The 20,573-nt window shown below is 47.8% G+C and overlaps 1 protein-coding gene across 1 annotated transcript in view; it reads right to left on the bottom strand.

The window, feature by feature from the left end:
- The window catches only part of VWF (von Willebrand factor), a 118,184-nt gene that overhangs the window by 44,062 nt on the left and 53,549 nt on the right, over window positions 1-20,573 (bottom strand). Inside the window, exons 18-27 of the mRNA XM_084878466.1 lie at window positions 18,987-19,147; window positions 11,269-11,372; window positions 9,726-9,864; window positions 8,231-8,365; window positions 5,799-5,945; window positions 4,527-4,667; window positions 4,265-4,378; window positions 2,696-2,852; window positions 1,917-2,075; window positions 1,348-1,483 (exon numbers count right to left, since the gene is read on the bottom strand). Coding sequence (XP_084734592.1) covers window positions 1,348-1,483; window positions 1,917-2,075; window positions 2,696-2,852; window positions 4,265-4,378; window positions 4,527-4,667; window positions 5,799-5,945; window positions 8,231-8,365; window positions 9,726-9,864; window positions 11,269-11,372; window positions 18,987-19,147 — 1,393 coding nt within the window. The remainder of the gene's footprint in view (window positions 1-1,347; window positions 1,484-1,916; window positions 2,076-2,695; window positions 2,853-4,264; window positions 4,379-4,526; window positions 4,668-5,798; window positions 5,946-8,230; window positions 8,366-9,725; window positions 9,865-11,268; window positions 11,373-18,986; window positions 19,148-20,573) is intronic.

Here is a 20,573-nt window from a genome sequence, read left to right as displayed (position 1 = left end):
TTCTGTAAACTCTTGGCCTTCTAGGCAACTTGCCCTCAGCATTCCCAGTAAGGCCAAGAGCCCTGGAATGTGTGGCCTGTGGTTAACTTCCCAGGCGATGCTCCTGTAACTACTGTCCATACCCTGGTAGCTGTCCCTCCCTGTGGCCAACGGAGAGTGGTAGGGGAAAATGGCTGTACACTCATGTCCTGTGGCTCAGAGCTGCACACCAGCATCAGGCTCTTCCTTTATTCCTTATTCTCTGTTTCAGCAGAGGGCGAGTGGATAGGCAGGGTCTTACTGGGAAGTTAATTCGCACTTCCTCATGGCCCACACGATTTATGGCTTCCATCTTTGCTAACAATGCATGAGTGACATACTTTCTAGTTTCCTGTGTTTGCTAGAGAACTCACCCCGGGCAGCGTTCACTCATGTTTATACAGATGGCTGTGGCTGGATCTGACTCTGGCAGCTGTGGCCATGGCCCCTTCCCCAGTGAATTTAAGTTCTCAAGTTTAAGTTCCCATAAGAAGTGGTATTGGATATATGAATATATCAACATCCAAATGCACGTTTCTTACTTAGAAGCAGGACTTCAGAAAGCTCAGTGCTCACCCTGAGGACTCGTTCTCACCTCCCCAAACTCTCCCACTCCAAGAGGCAGTCGGGTGAGAGAACCCAGAGTCTTCCCTCCCAGTTACAAAAGCTCTGTCTTGGGACCTGGGTTGTAGCCTGGAGGTGTCTAAGTCACATTGAGGGGTCAGGGCTCTGCCTCACTTTCCTTCCCTACATCCCCACCCTGGATAAAAAGGAAGCCTGACTTTCATAGACTAGATGTCACCTTCAGGAACAATGTGAGACTTCACCCATCCTTCAGCGAGAAGAGATTAAGAAGTCTAATGGACTCTAGCCAGTTTTGCTCAGTGGTTGGTGCATCAGGCTGAGGACTGAAGGGCCCCGGGCTCAATTCTGGTCAAGGGCACATACCTGGGTTGCAGGTTTGATCCCCAGCACCAGTCAGAGCAAGTGCAGGAGGCAACCAATCGATGTGTCTCTCTCACATCAATGTTTCTCTCTCTGTCTCTGCCCCTCCCTTCTACTCTCTCTAAAAATCAATGAAGAAAATATCGTTAGGTGAGGATTAATAAAATAAATAAATAAATAAATAAATAAAAGAAGAAGCCTAATGGTTTTCTTAAGAGATGTTTCCTGGAGAAGCAATTTAGTCTGTCCTTAAAGAAAGAGAAACAAGCTAAATAAAAACTACCTCACAACTTACATAACGAGGGCATTTTCCCAAAACCTACACCTCTAAGCAGGTCCCCAGAGTAGACAATAAGATTCATGCTTCAAACAACCAGGTTTTACCAAATCTGGCAGTGTTCGGGATCTTCGGGGTTCAAGGTGACTTTCTTTCCGGGGGGCAGGCGCCGGCCAGACACCTCGCACACGGGGCAGTCTCCAGGGTCAACGCAGGTCTGCAAAAGCTCATCCAGGATTTTCCCTGCATGACAAACTTCTCATCAGGAGCTCAAACTCACCTTTACAACAAGGAAGACTGACCTTTAACTAAAGGGGGCCTGGGTTTTGGACTAAATCCCTAGAAGGGGGCATACAGGAAGCAGCCAATCAATGCTGTTTCTCTCGATATATCCCTCTCCCTTTCTCTCTCTCTAAAATTTAATAAAAATATTTTTAAAGTGCTGCTCCAGGCAATAGAACCATAAATAAGCAAACAGAAGCTCAATTTGACAAAAATCATAGCTGGCCTGGCTCCGATGAAAGGACATGTGCAAACAGGACCCAGGGTTATAGGATTGGGGATCGGGCACCACTGGGCAAGGCTGAGATGATGTAGGACAAGGAATCACCTTTCCTAAAAAACTGTCCCATCCCCCCATCCTTCCATCCATCCCCACCCAGGGCAGGTGGCTGACCTGGGGGGCAGTGTGCATGGCAGCCCTCCACACACTGCACGGGGCAGGCCAGTGGCTCGGGGTGCTGGCAGGTGGTAGGGCAGGCAGGGGCACAGCTGTTGTAGCGCCACTCGCACTCATACCCGTTCTCCCGGAGATTCCTTTCCTCACAGTTCTGGGCTGTGTAGACAAGAAACGAGTGTAACCATTAAAGCACAGGCAGTCCTGCACCCACTGAGATGCCAGGACTGCATCCAGGCCCCAGACAGACATGGTGAGACCTGTGGTGGTGGTGATGACACTAGGGGAGGTGATAAGAACATTGGGGACAAAGGAACTACAGGAGTCACCACTATTAGAGGCTGCTGGACTTGTAAAGCACCTATACCAGGAACCCAGTGGTTCTGAATTGGTTTTCCATATAGAAACCATCAGCTGCTTACACGGGAAGACCCTATATAAATGTATGAGTTGATCACTCATGTTGGCAAATATAGTGTCTATTTAAAGACATATATTCACTTCCCTCTTCTTTTCATCACTGTTCCTTCTTTCTTCTCCCACTTCCAGAATTTCTTCAGAGTTTCTACATATTAATGTCTTTGATCTCTGTCCCCTGCCCTCCTCACTCACATCAGTGTCTTAACTCCCTTCGGCCCTCTGTCATCCATCCCCACACTAGAGCTCTGCCTTCTCTCCCATGAAGTTATCATCCTGAACCCACTCTAAGATATTAATGTCTATATGCACAGGAGTTGATGGGGAGAGGGATTGAGACCCTGAGGGACACCAGAACTCACGACACAATGTGGCTGTCCTCCAGGTCACCACCTTGCCGTGCTGGGCACACACATGAGCGTAGGCAGCAATGGTGTCACAGAAGCAGGCACAGTCCCCAATAGACTCGCAGGAGCAGGTGTCATAGATACAGACATCCAGGAATGGCTCAGGGTCCACCTGCAAGGGAGCAACAGGGTGGCTCAGGCCTGCGACCAGACAAAGGCACTCCGGCTCTTGGTCTGGATGGGAACATTCTGGTGGTCAGTGTATGGGAAAGGGGGGGTCTCGGGTAGGAGGGGAAATGTAGGTCAATGCTTCCAAAGAGGGAATGGGTACGAAGGCAGAATTTCCAGCTTCTAGTCTGTATTCCAGCAAGAAATATTAAGTAAAACCAGTCTTTCATAGTATAGTGTGTCTAAGAATTTTTCAAAAGAACGTTTGTTTCTATCTGTCTACTTATCTGCTCAATCACCCATCCATCCCCAAAACCAACTCCCAACCTCATGGATGTTTGGATGTTTTTTTACATAGACATATCACACACACACACACACACACACACACACACACACACTGCTCACTCTATTTCCCTTGCCTCCATTCAGCAAGAAGAGAGAGGAATACATCAGGACCCACGCACATTGCCCTATGAGGTGCTATGTGACTAGTATGCTGGACAGTAGGACCGGCCTGTGTGCTCCTGGACCAACCCCAGGTCTACATGAAGAGGTAGCCTATCCACCATCCACACTCAATCACAGGAATTGTGCTGACCTTCTCTTCCCACCAAACCTGACACTATACACACTGGCCTCTTTCAGGGTCGCTGTGAAAGGAATGAATTCAGATACTGAGTGAGTCATTATTTCCAACACCCTCCAACAATCCTGGTTCCCCTGACTCCTCTCACTGTCTCCACTGTTCCTATTCAGATGCCCAGGATTTCCACCAAATCAGGGAATCCTGAGTGTCTTTGGCATCCTCAAGGACCAAAAAGCATTGGATGGATAGAAAGAGAACCAAGATACAGGTATCCAACCAGTCACGCCCACGGTGGTGGTGCTACACAGTGGCATGTGTGTTTGAGGAATTGCTTCCCACCATTGGAGAGGAAGGCACAAAAGCAAGCCATAAAATGAGGCCTCAACACCCTCTTCTGGAGCTAAGGCCAGAAAAGGGTTTTTGAGACAAGACCTAGGAGGTTTTATGAGGGGAGAGGATAGAGTACTCAGGACTGAAGATATAGTGAGGTAACAGGAAAACAAAACTCCTGGCTCTAGAGTTGGAGACAAGATGACTCGAGGGGGCACAGGCTCTAAAACTGATGCCCCGAAGAGAAGCTGATGCTCAGAAGAGCTATGCCTGGCACAGAAGAAAAATGACTTGCCAAGCGTTGCTTTCCCCATAAACTGCCCATTATCCTTTCTGTTTCCCAGTTTGCACCAATAAAGGGAGAAAATAGGTGACCCTATGCAGATAATCTCCAAGGCTCTCAGGCTGGGTCCAGAATTAGACCCTCGCGCTCTGAGTGCCCAAGCCGCTGGCCAGCCCTCAGCGCGCCTCTGCCTCTGGCTCCCGGCAGCCCTCACCAGCTTGTTGCAGTCCTGGAAAAGGTCACTGGTGAGGATCCTACAGGAGGAGTCCACCATGCTCTGCTTCATGACATTGTTGTGGCAGGTGTCAGGGGACATGTCCAGCGGCACCTGGGGAACAAGGCAAGAGAACAGAAATAGACCAAAACACTCAACCCGGAAGGATCCAAGAGACCCTCTTCGGAGCCCTGTGACCACTGCAGGGCATACCACCCCCCACACCCCCCACCCACAGCCCACAAGGAGACCCTAAACCTACTTTTCTGGTGTCAGCACACTGTGGGCTCACTTTCCAGGAATTCCCAAAGTCCACGGGGTCTTCCTCAATTTGGAGATTGCTGCCGGTAAAGTCATTGTTCTGGATGCCATCAAAATTCCCACAGAGACCACACACCTGCTCCTGATGACAAGTGGAGAGCATGAGCATTGCAAACCTCAGGGCCAATTCTGACTCACAGTTAGGAGGGCTCCAGACAGCAAAGGAGGTCGCTCATCTGAGAAGAGGAAGGTTGGGGGGAGGCAGGGATGGAGACCCAGAAGACACCAGAGTGATCGGCAAAGCCTGGCCCTTGCCAAGGCCTTTTCCTGGCCTTCCTCACTGACCTCACTTTAAAGTTAAAAGAAAAAAAAAGATCATTCACAAAGAGAGACAACCTGCCCACGTCCTATAGTTGGCCAAGTAGGAATTTGGCAGTCTTGGCTCTGGAATCTCCAATATAAGCCATCACCTTCCCTACTAAGGGCCTGGGCAGAGAGGAGCTAGTTCATCATTGCATCAATGAGAATGCAGAGGTCTGACTACTTTACACTATTGAACATGGGAGTCCTTTACCTGGAAAACAGCCGCCTATTCATAGCAGGCTGGTCAGCGTTCTGATGGATACAGAGTGCCACCAGGGCTGACATAAGATTTTATTCACCTTCATGTTCACCTATCACAGTGTTGGTATACAAGTCCCAATACATGATTACTGAATGAAAGGAAACCGTCACATAAGAACTAGGGGAGGAACTGGAAGTATATGGCCTGGAAAAGAAAAGATGCTACTCTTACAACATAGTTGGAACCCTGTCTTGGGACAAAGAGATGTGACTTGTTCCTATTGTATTTTGCTTCAACATGGAGAATTACTGGAAAACAAGTAAGAATGTTCCCAGAGTTGGACAAAAGGCCCAAGGTCTTTCCATGGCTTAACAGCCCCCAAGTATGATCCCTGCCTCCTCCCTACCCTGTTAACGACCATGCTCTCCAAGTCTCTCCTCTCTAGCCACAGGCATCCTTGCTCAAACATTCCAAACATCATCCACCCTGCAGCCTTTGCACATGCCTAAATTGTCTTATCCAGATATCTGCGTGGCTCACTCCCTCCCTTCTCTGAAGATTCTGCTCATGCATCCCCTTTTCAGACCACCTACCTTCCTCCGAGACATCAGGAGGTGCAGTGTCTGCTTCCTACTGCTCAGGAAACTGAGGAAGGTCCCAACAGCAAGTCATAGGCGAGATGAGGAAAAGTGGAGGAAGGCCACTGACCTGGTATGTCTGCTTCAGCACCACGGAGACACTCAGGTGGCGGTCCCAGACCACAGAGAGCGCCTTGCCCAGCAGCAGAATGATGTACCGGCCGGACTCCACCACCTCAAAGTGAGTTTCATCCTTCATGGGCCTCTTCACATTCACCTGAAGGAGGCCAAAGCATGAGGCAGGGAGAGGGAGTACCCATGTCTGTCTCCATGGAGTTTCATTTGCCCCATTCAGTGAGAGCTCGTCCCTTCGTGGCCAGCACCTGCCTGGATGCTTCTGTGTCTGTCTCACCTATCACTCTCTGAGAACCTTTCAACTAAGGGGCAATAATAGAGTTGGCAGCAAAATAATAATTGTGAGATTAAAAATACAACAAAACCAAATAGAAGATCATCCATCACTTCCTTAAAAGAATTTTTGACACTTTATCATTATATACATGTGGCCTCCTAAATAGGATTTTAGTGTGGCAATGATTTTAAGCATCTTTGGGCAAATGATTTTATTTATTTATTTAGTTAGTTATCTATCTATTTATTAAAATGCTAGAGGCCAAGTTCATGGATTCATGCTTCAGTGGGGTTCCTCAGTGTGGCCTACAGGGATGAAGCCAAAACCAGCAGTCCAACGCCACCTGCTGCTCCTGCCTGCTACTCCCACTCACCATTCATCCTGGCCTATTGTGCCTGCCACGGGCTTGCGCCCAGTCAGTCCCAAGCGGGGGAGGAGTCCCAAGTGGGAGAGGCTTGCACCACCACAGTGGTGCTCACTAGCCGTGAGCCCTGTGTCTGGCACTTGTCGGGAGCATACTGACCACCAGGGGCAGCTCCTGCATTGAGCATCTGCCCCATGCTGGTAGTGCACATCATAGTGATCAGTCAACCAGTCGTTCAATTGGTCATTTGGTCGCTTAGGCTTTTATATATATATATATACTAGGACCCCATTTGCAGGAAGATTCCTGCTGCTGCCCACCCTGACCTGTCAGTACTTTCCCTCTGGCAGCCACCTTGCTTTCTGCTTTTCCTCCCTCTTCTTTCTAAGCTGTCTTCAGTCTTCACTCCTCCCTCCCTCAGTGTATGCAAATTAACTGCCATCTTTGTTGAGTTAATTTGCATACTTGTTCTAAGTGGCTGTGGGCATAGCGAGGGTACAGTCAATTAGCATTTTTCTCTTTTATTAGTGTAGATAAATGTTTTTGTTGACTTTCAGAGAAAGAGGAAAGGAGAGGGATAGAGATAGAAACATCAATAAGAGATAAACATCTTCTATTGGCTGCCTCCTACATGCCCCTACTGGGGATCCAGCACAACCCAGGTATTTGCCCTGACCAAGATTAGAACCATGACCTCCTGGTTCATGTGTTGATGCTCAACCATTGAACCACACCAGCCAGGCTCAACATCTTAAACAAGATCTCCTTGGTGGTTCTCACATACCCTCTGAGAACCATGTCAAAGCTCTACACAGGGCCTGCATCTGGTTACTGCCCTTTAAAAAAAAAAAAAGATGTATCTAAAAAGAACTGAAAACGTAAAAGAAAGTAAAAATCCCTGAAACACTATCACTTCCCAAAATAAACATATTCATATATGCATATCTATAATACATATATACTACCGTGTTTCCCTGAAATAAAACATCCTCCGAAAATAAGACCTACTTACAGGTTTCCTTCTGAGTGAAATATAAGGCATCCCCCCGAAAATAAGGCCTCCCCAGGCTCTGTCTCAGAATGCTATTGCTAAACATGAGAGATTTGGTCCACTGATTCTGAAAGAAATGGAGTCACAAGAAATTCACCAGGAAATTCAGGAATTGGATTGTTATGATGATGTTCCAGAAGATGATGACATGATTGTCATTGAATAAATGAGTAAATTCTTGATACTGTAGGATTCAGTTTGTCTGGTTTGTGTTGACAACTGCAGTACTACCGTACCATATACAGGTAATAAATTTCCTTTATTTTCATTTAACAATAAATGTGTACCGTATTCTTCTTTATCGAAAAATAAGACATCCCCTGAAAATAAGACCTAGTGCATCTTTGGGAGCGAAAATTAATATAAGACACTGTCTTATTTTTGGGGAAACAGGGTAGTATATAATTGTATTCTATATACATATAATTAGAAGGAAAAGTCCTTCTGCCCTCCAGTATCCACTATACCCTCATAGGTAAGCACTGATCCTTATACAGGTAACACTACCATCCTTCTCCATGCTTATCTCTTCACCTTCACTAAAATGGGCTCATGCTATGCATATGCATCTGTAACTTGTTAATAGAGAATATGTCATAGTCAGATGATACAGTTTCACCTCATGCTCTTTCATGACTGCACGATGTTCCATTGACGCAAGTTCTAGATGAATGCTCTTCACAAGCCCACAGAAGAACAAGGAGCCTGAGGGGGAAAGGATGGGCTGCCACTCACCTCTTCATCAAACAGTTCAATCTCTCCTCCTTTCACCAGGATGGTGACCCGCTTCTTGCATTTCACTGAGGGGTAGCCGCATCCCTCGTTCCCAACCAGGATCCGAAAGGTCCCAGGGTTACTGCCACAGTAATCCTGGGGGAAAGAGGTGAAATATTATTCCTGCCACTTCTCCTCAGGTCAGAAGATTGGCATCAAGCCATCTCTGGTGTGGGTCGTGGAGGCTTGGCTAGTTGCTGCTGCTGTTCACTCCCAGCATGCTCTATATGCAGCTGGTCAGTGCCCCTGCTCGTGCCCAGCATGCTCTGCACATGCTAGCCAGTGCCCCTACTCACTCCCAACATGCTCTGCACATGCTATTCAGTGTCCCTGCTCACTCCCTGCATGTTCTTCACATGGCTAACTGGTGAGACTGCTCACTCCCAGCATGCTCTGCACATGTCATTCGGTGCCCCTACTCACTCCCAGCATGCTCTGCACATGTTAGTCAGTGTCCCTGCTCACTCCCTGCATGTTCTTCATATGGCTAACTGGTGAGACTGCTCACTCCCAGTATGTTCTGCTCATGGCAGGTCAGGGTGCTGGTTCTGCCCCACTCCCAGCATGCTGAACAGGCAAGCATGCTCAATCACCTTTACTGCCTGACTCACAGGACCCTACAGCTCAGTCTCTGAGACTAAGGCTGCTGGGTCTGTGGCCTCCCTCAGATCATACCAAGCCCCCACCTCTCCTCCTCCCAAGAATGGAGACAGAGAGACCACATTTGTTTAAAGCTTCACAGAGTCGCGCCATCTCTGAAAAGCCCCCATCCCTCCATGCTTACCCACTTTGGTGTCAACCAGCAAGAGAAACTTACAGGAATCCACGCATGGAGGAGAGGAAGGCAGATGGCCCTCACTCATCAGCTAGCTAGCTCTTTCTCATCCTGCTGGGCAGTGTGGCTTTCCTGTGCCCACCCCCCTTCCAGCCCACTCTGAATTGCACCAGGTTAGAAAAGAGAATGTGGAAGATGCAATAGAATCAGAGAGTAGGAAGCAAACTCCAGGGGTCATTTCAACCACACCCCTGTCCAGGGCAGCTGCCTAAGGCTGGGTGAGTTATTCATTCCACAGGGTGCTATCAGGGAGAGTAACACAGCCTGCAACCCAGCCTCGCTCCCTCCACACTTGATTGAGGCTGCCTGCCAAAAGGAGCAGATGCCTTGTTCTAATTCTGTTCTGGTGTTGATTTGGGCTGACGATGGCCTTGCCCCGCAACAACCCCAGTCAACAAACAAGCTTCTGTCCTATGTTTATGACTCCATCAGGTAAAGGAAGATGGCAATCACGTGAGGCTTGAGCCTCTGTCGGCCCTTCTTTCAGGGGCTGGACAGTCACTGGAGAAACCAGCCCAGAGTCGTTTCTATGGACAGAGCAGCAGGCTCTGACCTGGAAACCCCAGACTGCACCCCCCACCTAAGGACAGACAGCACCCTCCCCCCATCCCTCTCTCTCACCTGGACCAGCACGTACTGGCACTCCCCGGGGAACATGTACTTGAGCCCGTCAAAGGTGAGGTAGTGGGCTATGCCGATGGTGGAACACGTGGCATCACACACGTGGTCCGTGCAGTTCCACTTCCGGTCCCGACAGACACTAAGAACAGAAATGGCAGGGTGGCGGTGTGAGGGGTATGAGGAGCCCATGTGGGCACTGGGGGATAAGAAGGCCAGGAAGAAACCGAATGTTCCAGGTGCCACCCAACCTTCCACAAAGTCTCAAGAAGTGGGGGATCCAGCAGGAGAGAGGGAAGTCGTGCTGCACTCCATTATAAGGGGGAAACTGAGGCAAAGAAGGGAACCAGTGATCCAGGCAGCCAAGGGACCCAGGCAGCCAAGGGACCCAGACTACCTGCTACAAGTTTGCTAAAGCACGGCCTCCCTGGAAGTTGCCTGAGTGTAGCCTCAGGATCTCTACAAAACAGACACTGCCTGGCCAGCATGGCTCAGTGGTTGAGCATTGATCTATGAATCAGGAGGTCATGGTTCAATTCCCAGTCAGGGCACATGCACAGGTTGCAGGCTCAGTCCCCAGTGTGATGCGTGCAGGAGGCAGCCCATTAATGATTCTCATCAGTGATGTTTTTATCGCTCTCTCTCTCCCTCGCCCTTCCTTTCTGAAATCAATAAAAAATATTTTTTTAAAACAGACACTGAGGCTGCATGCCATCCAAGGCTGATGGGGAAAACAAGTCGGAGCAGCAGGAAAGTTATGAGTCAGGCAAATATATAGTGATGAACCGTGCCCTTCTGCCAGGAGAGGTTTTGTGTGCACATAGTTAGATGGTTAAATCTGCAGCGACTTGCTGATTGCCACAACACCATGTCCACCGCCCAGTAACCGGAGCCGACATGAGGAAGCCCACTGTGCGTCAGAGGCGGTGAGCTCAGACCTCAGGCCCCAGACAGCTAAGCACCTTCCTGCCTCTGCCCACACGAGCCTCTCCGTAAAGCCGTGCACGGCCCCAAAGTCAGAGACGTGGTCAATGAGCAGGGCAGAGGGTTATGTGAAGGATGGCCAAGGAGAAGAGAGAAGAGAAGCCAGCCACTCTCACAAGGTGCTTTTTCAAATGATGTCACTATAAGCACATTCCCAGGCAATATGCTTAGGGGGCAATAGAAGGCCAGGGAAGGAACCTCCAACCCACGCCCTTTGGTGACTTGGTCACATGTACAAGGACCGTTATGGAGCAGGTCCTCATCTCCTCCAGGCCCCATCTCTCTGAACTGAAACACTGACCTCTAGAAGAGTGTCCTTGCAGGTGAGCACAGGTGGTGATAAAGATTCTCCCCATTTTACAGATAGAGACACAGAGGCTCAAAAAAGGAAAAAGTAACCACATTCCCTTGGGTGCTAGATGCAAGGGTCAAAGGTCCTTGGCCCGTTCTGTGCCCACCACCACCGCCACCCCTGGCATCTTGACCTTCATCCCCACCTCTGCTGACTCCCTCCACCCTCCCAATGGCTCAGTCCCCGCAAAAGCCTCTCCCAGGGCCTCACCAAGTGTTGCAGTTGATCTTCACTGTCTCCCCGGGGGCGTACTCCCTGCCCTGGTGGAAGCAGGGACACCGTTCCAGGGCCACGCATCTGTTTTCGTGCCGGACCTAAGAGAAAGCAACCCAAGAGTCTTGGGGGCCACAGCGAGTGACCCAGAGCCCTGCTGGGGAGGCAACCTCAGTCCGCGGTCAGGCCAGGGAGCCCACACCCTGGCTAGGCTTGGGGGATACAGGCTACACTGATACTCCCGAGCTCAGCTGAAGACTCTCTGACCGCCCTCTGCTTCAGACCCGAATGGGGGCATGGTCACCTGGAACCTGCACGAAGCCTCTTTCATAACAGGTATCAGAAAACTTTGAGATGCACATATTCTTAGCCCCAGCACTTCCATGCAGATGATTTCTCCAAATGTAAAGAAGTCATGGTCGCAGATTAACACAGAATTATTTACCATTGGGGGGGGGGGGGGGGGGAGAGGAGGGGATTGTAGCAACCAAATACTCGACAATAGAAAAGTGATTAAACCCATTAAGGAATCGCCAGGTGATGGTGGCCATGGAACTATTAGAATGGGCCTTTGGGAGAATCTTAAAAGATGTGAAGAATACTTATCTGTTAACATTTAAACAGGGGAGAAAAAACCTGTACATACATATGGTCCCAATTATGAATATATATATTTAAAAAAAAAAAACGACTTAAAGGAAATATAGAAGTTGCCTCCAGATGGTGGGCTAGGATAGAAGAATTTTATTTTATTTTATTTTTATTTTGGTTTTAAATCATTTTTCCAAATGTTTTTTTAATGAGCAAATACTATGTTTATAATTGAAGAAAATGGACAATATATTTAGCAAAAGGAATGAATGAATTATTAATGCACCTACTACCCTAGAGGTGAAAGTTGAATGCTGGCCACAGGCAGAGATGGACCAAAACCAAAGTCTGGGGATTAGCTCAAGCCACACATATACCCTCCTTACCCAGTCCCTGAGATCCTGACACACACATATACACACACACACACACACACACACACACACACACAGATGCTCCACTTCCCTGCCCTCCCCCAACACAGAGATTATAACATGAGCATGCTATGCTCCTCTCATCTGTTGGGGTAGGAAAGAAAGACTAAGACCCACTGGCCCCAGTGGGCGCAGGAAGAGCTGTCCAAACCCTCTCTGACCCCACATGTAGATCTGCTGTTGTCCCACCTGCAAGAGGCAGCCTGGTCTGGCGTGGCTACCACCAAGTGAGCTAAAGCAGCCCTGGTCACCCTTCAGTGAAGGGACCATGGTTGGTTCTAGAGGAACTAGAGGGTTGAGAAGCTCCTAGTCTGGATGGCTCAGGATTTGTGTGATCCGGTCACTCCCCAGACAAGCTTGAGTTCCCAGGGCATGAAACAAGACGAAGCCCTGGGAACAGGTGTTCTTGGGCTGGACAAAGGACTTTCAGATCAAGGAGCAGAGGTTAAAATTGTGGGGATGGGGGCAGGGATGGGTGTTGAAAGGATGGGAAGAATGACCTCCATCAGCTTCCCCAGCCTCAGTTGTTTTCCTGAGTCCTTAGAGGCCAAGTAAAGGGCAGGATGGGGCTGCAGAGAGTGAGTAAGGTATTGATCGACCACATTTTTGTTAGCTTTTACCTCCTAGGACTACTGTTCTTAGAAGACAACGAGCTTAGTCACTTAGTAGGAAAGATGGCAGCTTGATAGGAGGAGGGGATTTAAAAATGTCTGTCTACAGCACATGTGTCAAACACAAGGCCCGCGGGCCAAATCCAGCCTGCCAGGCCTTGCAATGTGGCCCGCACCCGCGCTGTCATCACTGCACTCCGCTGTCAGTTTATGACATTGTCAGTTTATGACTGTTCAGTAAACCAATCGGCCCGCGATTTAGGCTGGATTTTAGATTTTGGCCCCTTCTCTGATTGAGTTCGACACCCCTAGTCTACAGGCTTCAAAGCTGTCACAATTAGGGGTCATTCCCACATCCTCCCAAGCTTTGCCAGCTGTTAGGCTGAGGCCTGCCACCTACTGGTTATTCTAAGAATAACATAAATAATGCCTCTACTGGGGAACATGGGACACTCCTACAGTGAACTGTGACCAGAAAACCAGCCTCATATCAGAACCATTACCTGAGACAAAGTGATACAGGATGCATAGGGGTGGATTCCGGGAAACACAGCCCTCAGCTCCCCTCGGCAGAGCACATGCTGTCCCATGGCCCACAGCAGGCTGGGTAGAGGGCTCCTGGGCCTCTCAGTCTGCGTGTTGTATGTTTTTACCTCCCTTCAAGATAGTCGGCCCATTGACAAAAAAATTCTGTGCACCATGGCCCAGGTAGCCCTCCCCTAGCCCAGGGCTGAGTCCCCGGCGGCCCAGCCCTTCTCCAGTGAATACAAAACTCAAATCCCAGCTTAGCCATGAGATTACGCTGTCAGCTCCTTCTGTGCCCTCTCTGCCCTGGCTTATCTTAGTAAAAGCAGATTACTAATTGGTGAATTACAATATTAAAATAGGACTGTATGATTTCACTTATATGTGGGATCTAAAAAACGAAACAAACAAAACAGAAACAGACTCATAGATGCAGAGAACAAACGAATTGTTGCCAGAGGGGAAGGGGTTAAGAAAAAGGGGGGAAAAGAGGGGGGGGAGATAAATAAGAGGCACAAATGTCCAGTTATAAGATAAATAAATCATTGGGGTTGTAATGTACAACATAGAGAATGTAATCAATAATATCATAAAACTTTGTACAGTGTCAGGTGGTTACTAGATTGATTATGGTAATCACTTTGTTAGGTCTATAAAAGTTGAGCCGAAACTGGTTTGGCTCAGTGGATAGCGTGTCAGCCTGCGGACTGAAAGGTCCCAGGTTCGATTCCGGTGAAGGGCATGTACCCTGGTTGCAGGCACATCCCCAGTAGGGGGTGTGCAAGTGGCAGCTGATCGATGTTTCTCTCTCATCGATGTTTCTAACTCTCTATCCCTCTCTCTTCCTCTCTGTAAAAAATCAATAAAATATATATTTTTTAAAGTTTAATAACTAGGCTGTTATTAAATTCATTGCCTAAAATGAATATAATATTGTATGTTAACTGTATTTTAATAAAAGAAAGGACCTTTAGAATGAGGACTGCTCCAAAGATGACAGAGGCATGGGAATAGATCCCTACATCGGAGCTGGAAGGGAGACAAAGCAACTCCTAGACAGGAGAGGAGCGGTTTCCAGGCTCCACCTCAGCAGGAGGCTCCCGATGGGAGAGAAGATCAGATAACACCAACCTGAAGCATTAAAGAAATTCATGGAGATAGAAAAAATAAAGGCACAATACAGGTGAACAGGGTCTAGATGAGAGCTAGTCAGACACGTGGGGTAGGCTAGTAGAGCAGACCCTAGGTGGATTTTGTGGCAAGTCATACAACTTCATGAATAAAATGAAGAGAACCATCTCTGCTTAGTATTTGCTGCTTTGGGACACCAAAGGGTTAATAAGATAAAGTTGACAAATAACCCTTCAAAGACTTCAGAAGAAAACAGGAGGAAATAATTATCACTATTGTTCCCCCACTCATGACATCTTCAGTAAGAATGACTCACACTGAGAGCGTGGCACCAGGTCTTGATCAGCCCCCAAAAAAATTATGACATAGGAAGAAATGGGTTTGGTTACCCTTCTCTGAAAAAGCCCCATCTTCCCCACTCCCCACTCCAAAACATCAACACCACACTCAAAATGACACATTCTTCAAAATCCTTTTTGCCTTCCTTCTGTCCTTTACTCATTCTCCCACCCCATCAATACTTCCAGCTCAATGCAGCTGATTTCAATTACATGTTCCCTAGGAAAAGGAAAAAGGCTGATGAAATAATTCACACTAAGGTGTGAATGACTTTCTGTGAGGATTTATAAGGTTGTAAGCGTCTTTAAAGCTCTTGCTTGTTAACCAAAATGAACTTATGCTTATCATATTTTAGTGAGCTTGATTAGCTGACAAATTGTTTAAAGTGTAGGAGATGTTTTTAAGATGGGGACCTTTTTAATGATATCTCATGGGATTTACAATGCCCACATGTGAGGCCCTCTCTGGATGGGCCCCTGAGCCCAAGCTCTATATTTCTAAAAGCAGTGACAAAGTCTTTCCAGTCTTCATATTGGGCCTGTGAGAAAACTGGACATCAATAAAATTAACACACAGGGAAATTAACACATTTCCCAGTTGCCAACAGGTATCCTTGTACCAGCAGAACGGGGTACCGGTTTATAAATACAGCCACTAGATTTCAAAAGGGACGTGAGCATCTCCCAGGCAGTGGACTACATTTCCTCCAAAGCACCTCATGGCCCAGCCTCTGAAGGATCCAATCTGGGAATCAGGAGACCAGGATTTCCACCATGCAACTATGTATCCTTGAATGGTTCTGCTTCCACTCTTTCTTCGGTCTCCTCCTGTGTGTTGGAAGGGGTGGAAATCCTGGGTTTAGGTGTTCCTTCTCACTCTGCCCCTCCATGATGCTCCTAGAGAGGGTTCCAGCTGTGGCTGGAAGGACTGAACAATGGGCAGTAGGTTGTGTTTTGCTGCCACCTCCTGGAAGAATCAGGTAACATTCCAACTAAAGGCAAGTGGTTCACTCAAGTGCCTCTGAACTAAAAAAAAAAAAAAAAAAAAGACTAAAATTTTCTAGTGCAACCCCATTTATTTATTTATTTATTTTTATCCAGGGGTCTCATAATGTGGACATTGGGGTCTCAAAAAAATTGCTCCCCATGTCTGAAAATTTACTAGGACATTTCCATTCATAATATGACTCCTCCCTGAACTTTTTGTAATAGCCATCATAAACCACCACTTACTAAGCAACATCCATGTGCCTGCCACTGTCACATTCAGTCCTCACAACAATCCTTCTAACCCAATTTTAGAGGTGATAGAAATCACAAAGATTTTAAGTGCCTTGCAACTCAATTAACAAAATGTCAGGAGCCAGGATTCAAATCTAGGATTTTGGGCTCCAATTTAATGCCTTTTTCATGCTGCTTCTCCACCAACCACTTATCACAAGTATGCCCATCCTTTTGATCCATGCAAGGAGACCCGGGCACCAGTGGCAGGATCCAATGGTGGCTGCACCTTGTGGAGTGAACCAGAAAACCTCTGCTCTAGACAGGTGCCCGGCCCTGCTCTCTCCCTACCCCCAGCATTTTCCAGCAGGTGCTGCTGGCCTTGCAGTGAGCATTGAGAGGCGCTTTGAAAGGCAATCTTCAACCAAGAGTAGCGCTGCTCAAAGTGTGGTCCATGGGCCAGTGTCAGTCTGAGATGATGTGAGCACAGACATAGAGAGAAGGTGTTCAGAGGAGTTTCCACCAATTGGACTGAGCAATATACACCTTTTATATAGCTAATAAAAAAGCAAACATATGTTGTATGTCATTGCTTCCTTGTTTCATTTTTCTGATTATTCCACTATATTTAGGAAAGCCTTGGTCCACAGCAGATTGGAAATTTAAGAAAGTGGGCCCTTTGTGTTTCTCCCATGAACTAGAGGAGCAGATGGGCGCAGCCTCTGAGACTGACGCTCGGTGATTTATATGAAAACAATAATGAAAGCTGTTCCTATGATTCGACAGCACTTTCTGGTTTTAAAAGTTCTTTCACATACAACTCCTTCAGGCCCACAGCAAATGCGATGAAGGCAGAACAGAAAGTGTGTCCACGTTACAGACCCGGCAACTGAGGCTCAGAGCGAGGAGCCAGCAAGTCGTGCAGCCTGAACTCAGAACGCGGCCCTCAGACCCCTGTTCCTACTCGGGGACTCTCTCCGCTTTCAGTAGACCTGCCCCCACAGGAAAGAACTACTCCCTCCTTCCTTTCAGGTCCTCAGAACACAGAATTCCTGACCTCTCCCCTTAAACCCCTCGGTAACATGCCACGGCCTCATCACCTTCCACAGGGGACAGCCAATCAGAGAAGCACCCCTGGGAAGGATGTCTGCACCATCAGATGGGCCCAAACGGGGTGTTTCCAGATCCTTTTCCTTTGCGTTGTGGCCAGGAACACGTGTCCTGTGCAGCAGCCAACATGCTGCGCACTTAATAAATCACCCAGGCCTTTCTGCTCCGCCGAATCTGGCCTCAACAATTTGCACGTTAGCCGACATCGGCATGAAGCAGTTGTGAAAATAACCCAAACTCTTAGACCATGAGCTTTCCAGTTGACAAGCCCCTGAGGCTGAGGTGAGAGACAGGCACCCAAAGACGCCCCACCTCGGGATGTCTGCCAGAGGCTTCCAGGATGCCAGTGAGCTCCTAACAGCACGGCCACATCCTGTACTCGAGGTCTCGCTCTCCACTGGGGCTTGGAGACAATCATGCAATCTTTGTGGTTATTAATATTTAAGACTATCTGTACTCTTTCCTTTGGGGGGGGGGGGACTCCTGAAACAGCTTTCAGGAGTTTGCATCAGCATCCCTAATGCTGATGCAAACTCCTGAAGGATGTCCCTTTTCTTGCCCGAGCCACCTCTGATGTGGGAGAATGTCACCTCTAGGTATGGAGAAGGGACAGTCAAAATAAGGAGTCTTCAGGGTCCAAAGAGCAACATGGAAGCTTGCAATGCTCTCTCCTATTTCTTGCCCCTCTCCTATTCCTCCTCCTCCTTACATGCCTCCTTGAACAGCCTCCATGTTCTGCCAAGGCACCAAACAAGACCTTCTAGTTTAGGGCCAGTCTGTAGCTCACTCATTGGGAGAGATAGTTCCAGAATCCTGAGAGGCTAAGACAGAAGGGAACACCCAGGGGAGAATGAGTGGCAGCTAGTCTCTGTCTTGGAGGAGAAAGGGTTGGTTGGATGGAAGAGATAGACCATCTGCCCTGCACACACACACAGTGGCAGCCTTCCTGAGAGCCACTGGTGATGGGTCCTAGTTCCTTCCACAGAATATTGACAACTCCCCCAGCCCTGGACACTGCCCCTCAAGCCGAGGCCTGAGCATCGTTATGCCCTTTGCAGCCATAGGAGAGCCATCCTGCCTCCCTCCTATTTTTGCCTCTACAACCCCTGCCCCTCACATTCACTTTGGGTCTGAGGAATTGGAATCAAAGAAACCAAGAAGACAAGATGCCTTTGGAAGGGAAAAATCCAGAATCTCTTCTGGTTTTCAGGGTGACAATGAATATATAAATATAAATATAAATATAAATATAAATATAAATATAAATATAAATATAAATATAAATATAAATATAAATATAAATATAATATTTTTAACTCAAAATGGCCTAAGGAGGAAGGTTAAGAAGATTTGGGCATGCTCAGCCCATGGCCACCATCAGGAGGCACATAGGAGCCAGGTGGCTACAAACCACTGTGAACCCTGAGAAAGAAGATACCTACTGAGAAGGGCTCCCGGTGGCTAAGAAAGTCCTAGTGGAAGTGCCTATTTATCACTTGAGTTTTCTGGACATTCTTGCTTTGTTTCCCATGGCACCTCTGTGCACTAAGCACTTTTGTCAGATCTCATCAGGATCAAACCCAGACTCTTTCCTACCATCTCTGTTCCTGACTTTGGCAGCTGACTCAGCCATGGGACCTCCCCGACCCCTGCCCCCATTACCACTGCCACCTGGTTCCCATCCTGGTTTAACTCTTGTTTCTTCCTCTCTCTCTGCCTACAGGAAAATGGACAGCTGCTGACCCCTGGCTCACCATGCCCGGGGGGCAGAGGCAGCCGGAGACGCAGCCCATGCTCATGCACTCCAGGTCGTAGTTCTGGCAGGTTTTGGCACACTCCAGTCCTTCAGCCCGTGGGTTGTCAGCAGGACACACCAACTTGACCATGGGGGGCTGGCAGGACAAGCTCCTTTTACCTTGGAGATGGGAAAATCAAAGAGGTCATTAGTGACTTGAAGAATAGAACTACCTTCTATACTGCCCTGTGGTCGCCTAGGTGCAATCACTCCATTCCAGAGACACAGAGCAGCCCTTTCTTGGGATGGGTGCTGCCCCACCTCCTGCTGGGTCTAGTCTGAGCTGGGTTCTCTGTGTGGGACCAGATGGCAGCCTCGTCTACTCAACTGAGCTTCTGACCTTTGCCTACATGGAAGGTGTCTCTCTGAGTCCCAGCATCCCTCTGATGGCCACACTCCACATCCCCCTTCACCCTGTTGTAGTGGGTTGAACCAGGATGCATGGTAGAAATGTCCAGACCCAAGCTTTAAAGGACCTGGGTTTGGGTGCTAGAAAAGAACCTCTGTGGGTCCCAATAGGACATTCCTAAAATTGTTACCACTAATTTCATCACAAAAACTTGAAAGGGGCCTTTGCTCACATGTCACCCTTTGTCCAGCCACTGGCCATCCCAGCAACTCTATTTACATTTGCAACACTCCATCCCGTGAGACCCCCACGGCCCTCCCTCATTCTCATTCTCTACCTGATCACCATATCATACACTATATATTTTACTTATTTCCCACCCCACCCACTAGAATATGGGCTCCATGAGCACAGGGTTTCTTGTCTACTTTGTTCATTGATATATCATATTTCCTGACAATGAGCAGGTATAATGGCTGATAGAATAAATAATGACAGTAGATGATTGATACAGCACCTTTCTTTCAACAATCCTAATGCACTTCATAGCATAACACATCTTACTAGACATACCACTTACAATCTCCTGTGGGCACAGAAGCCAGAATCTCTAGCCTTATTTTTTTTTAATATGTTTTTATTGATTTTATTTTTAAAACATTTTTTATTGATTTCAGAAAGGAAGGGAGAGGCAGAGAGAGATAAAAACATCAATGATGAGAGAGAATCATTGATTGGCTGCCTCCTGCACATCCCCCTACTTGGAATCGAGCTGGCAATCTGGGCATGTGCCCCTGACTGGAATCAAACCTAAAACCCTTCGGTCTGCAGGCCATCCCTCTATCCACTGAGCCAAACCAGCTAGGGCCCTAGCCTTATTTTTATATGAAAACTTTTTGTTAGGAAATTGAAACCCTAACATATTAAATGACTTTTCCACGTCACACAAAATGTTAGGAATTTCCTGACTTTGAAAAGGATAATCCCTTCAGTGACTAGATTAGAAGACTTTGAGCATTAAAGACAGACCTAAGAGGCAAAACAAAAGGGGAAGGAGGAATGTGACCAAGATGCTATAATGAAAGACAGCAGGAAGAAGAAAGAGGCAGGCTGCAGAGACCTACAGGTTGACTATAGACTGAATGTTTGGGCCCCCAGAAATCCATGCATTGAAATCCTAATCCCCAAATGTGATGA

The sequence above is a fragment of the Pipistrellus hanaki genome (assembly GCF_964339955.1).
Source record: "Pipistrellus hanaki genome assembly, chromosome: 3".
NCBI classification, from domain to species: Eukaryota; Metazoa; Chordata; class Mammalia; order Chiroptera; family Vespertilionidae; genus Pipistrellus; species Pipistrellus hanaki.
Note: the sequence above shows the minus strand (reverse complement) of the source record. Positions and strands in the feature narration are given on the sequence as shown.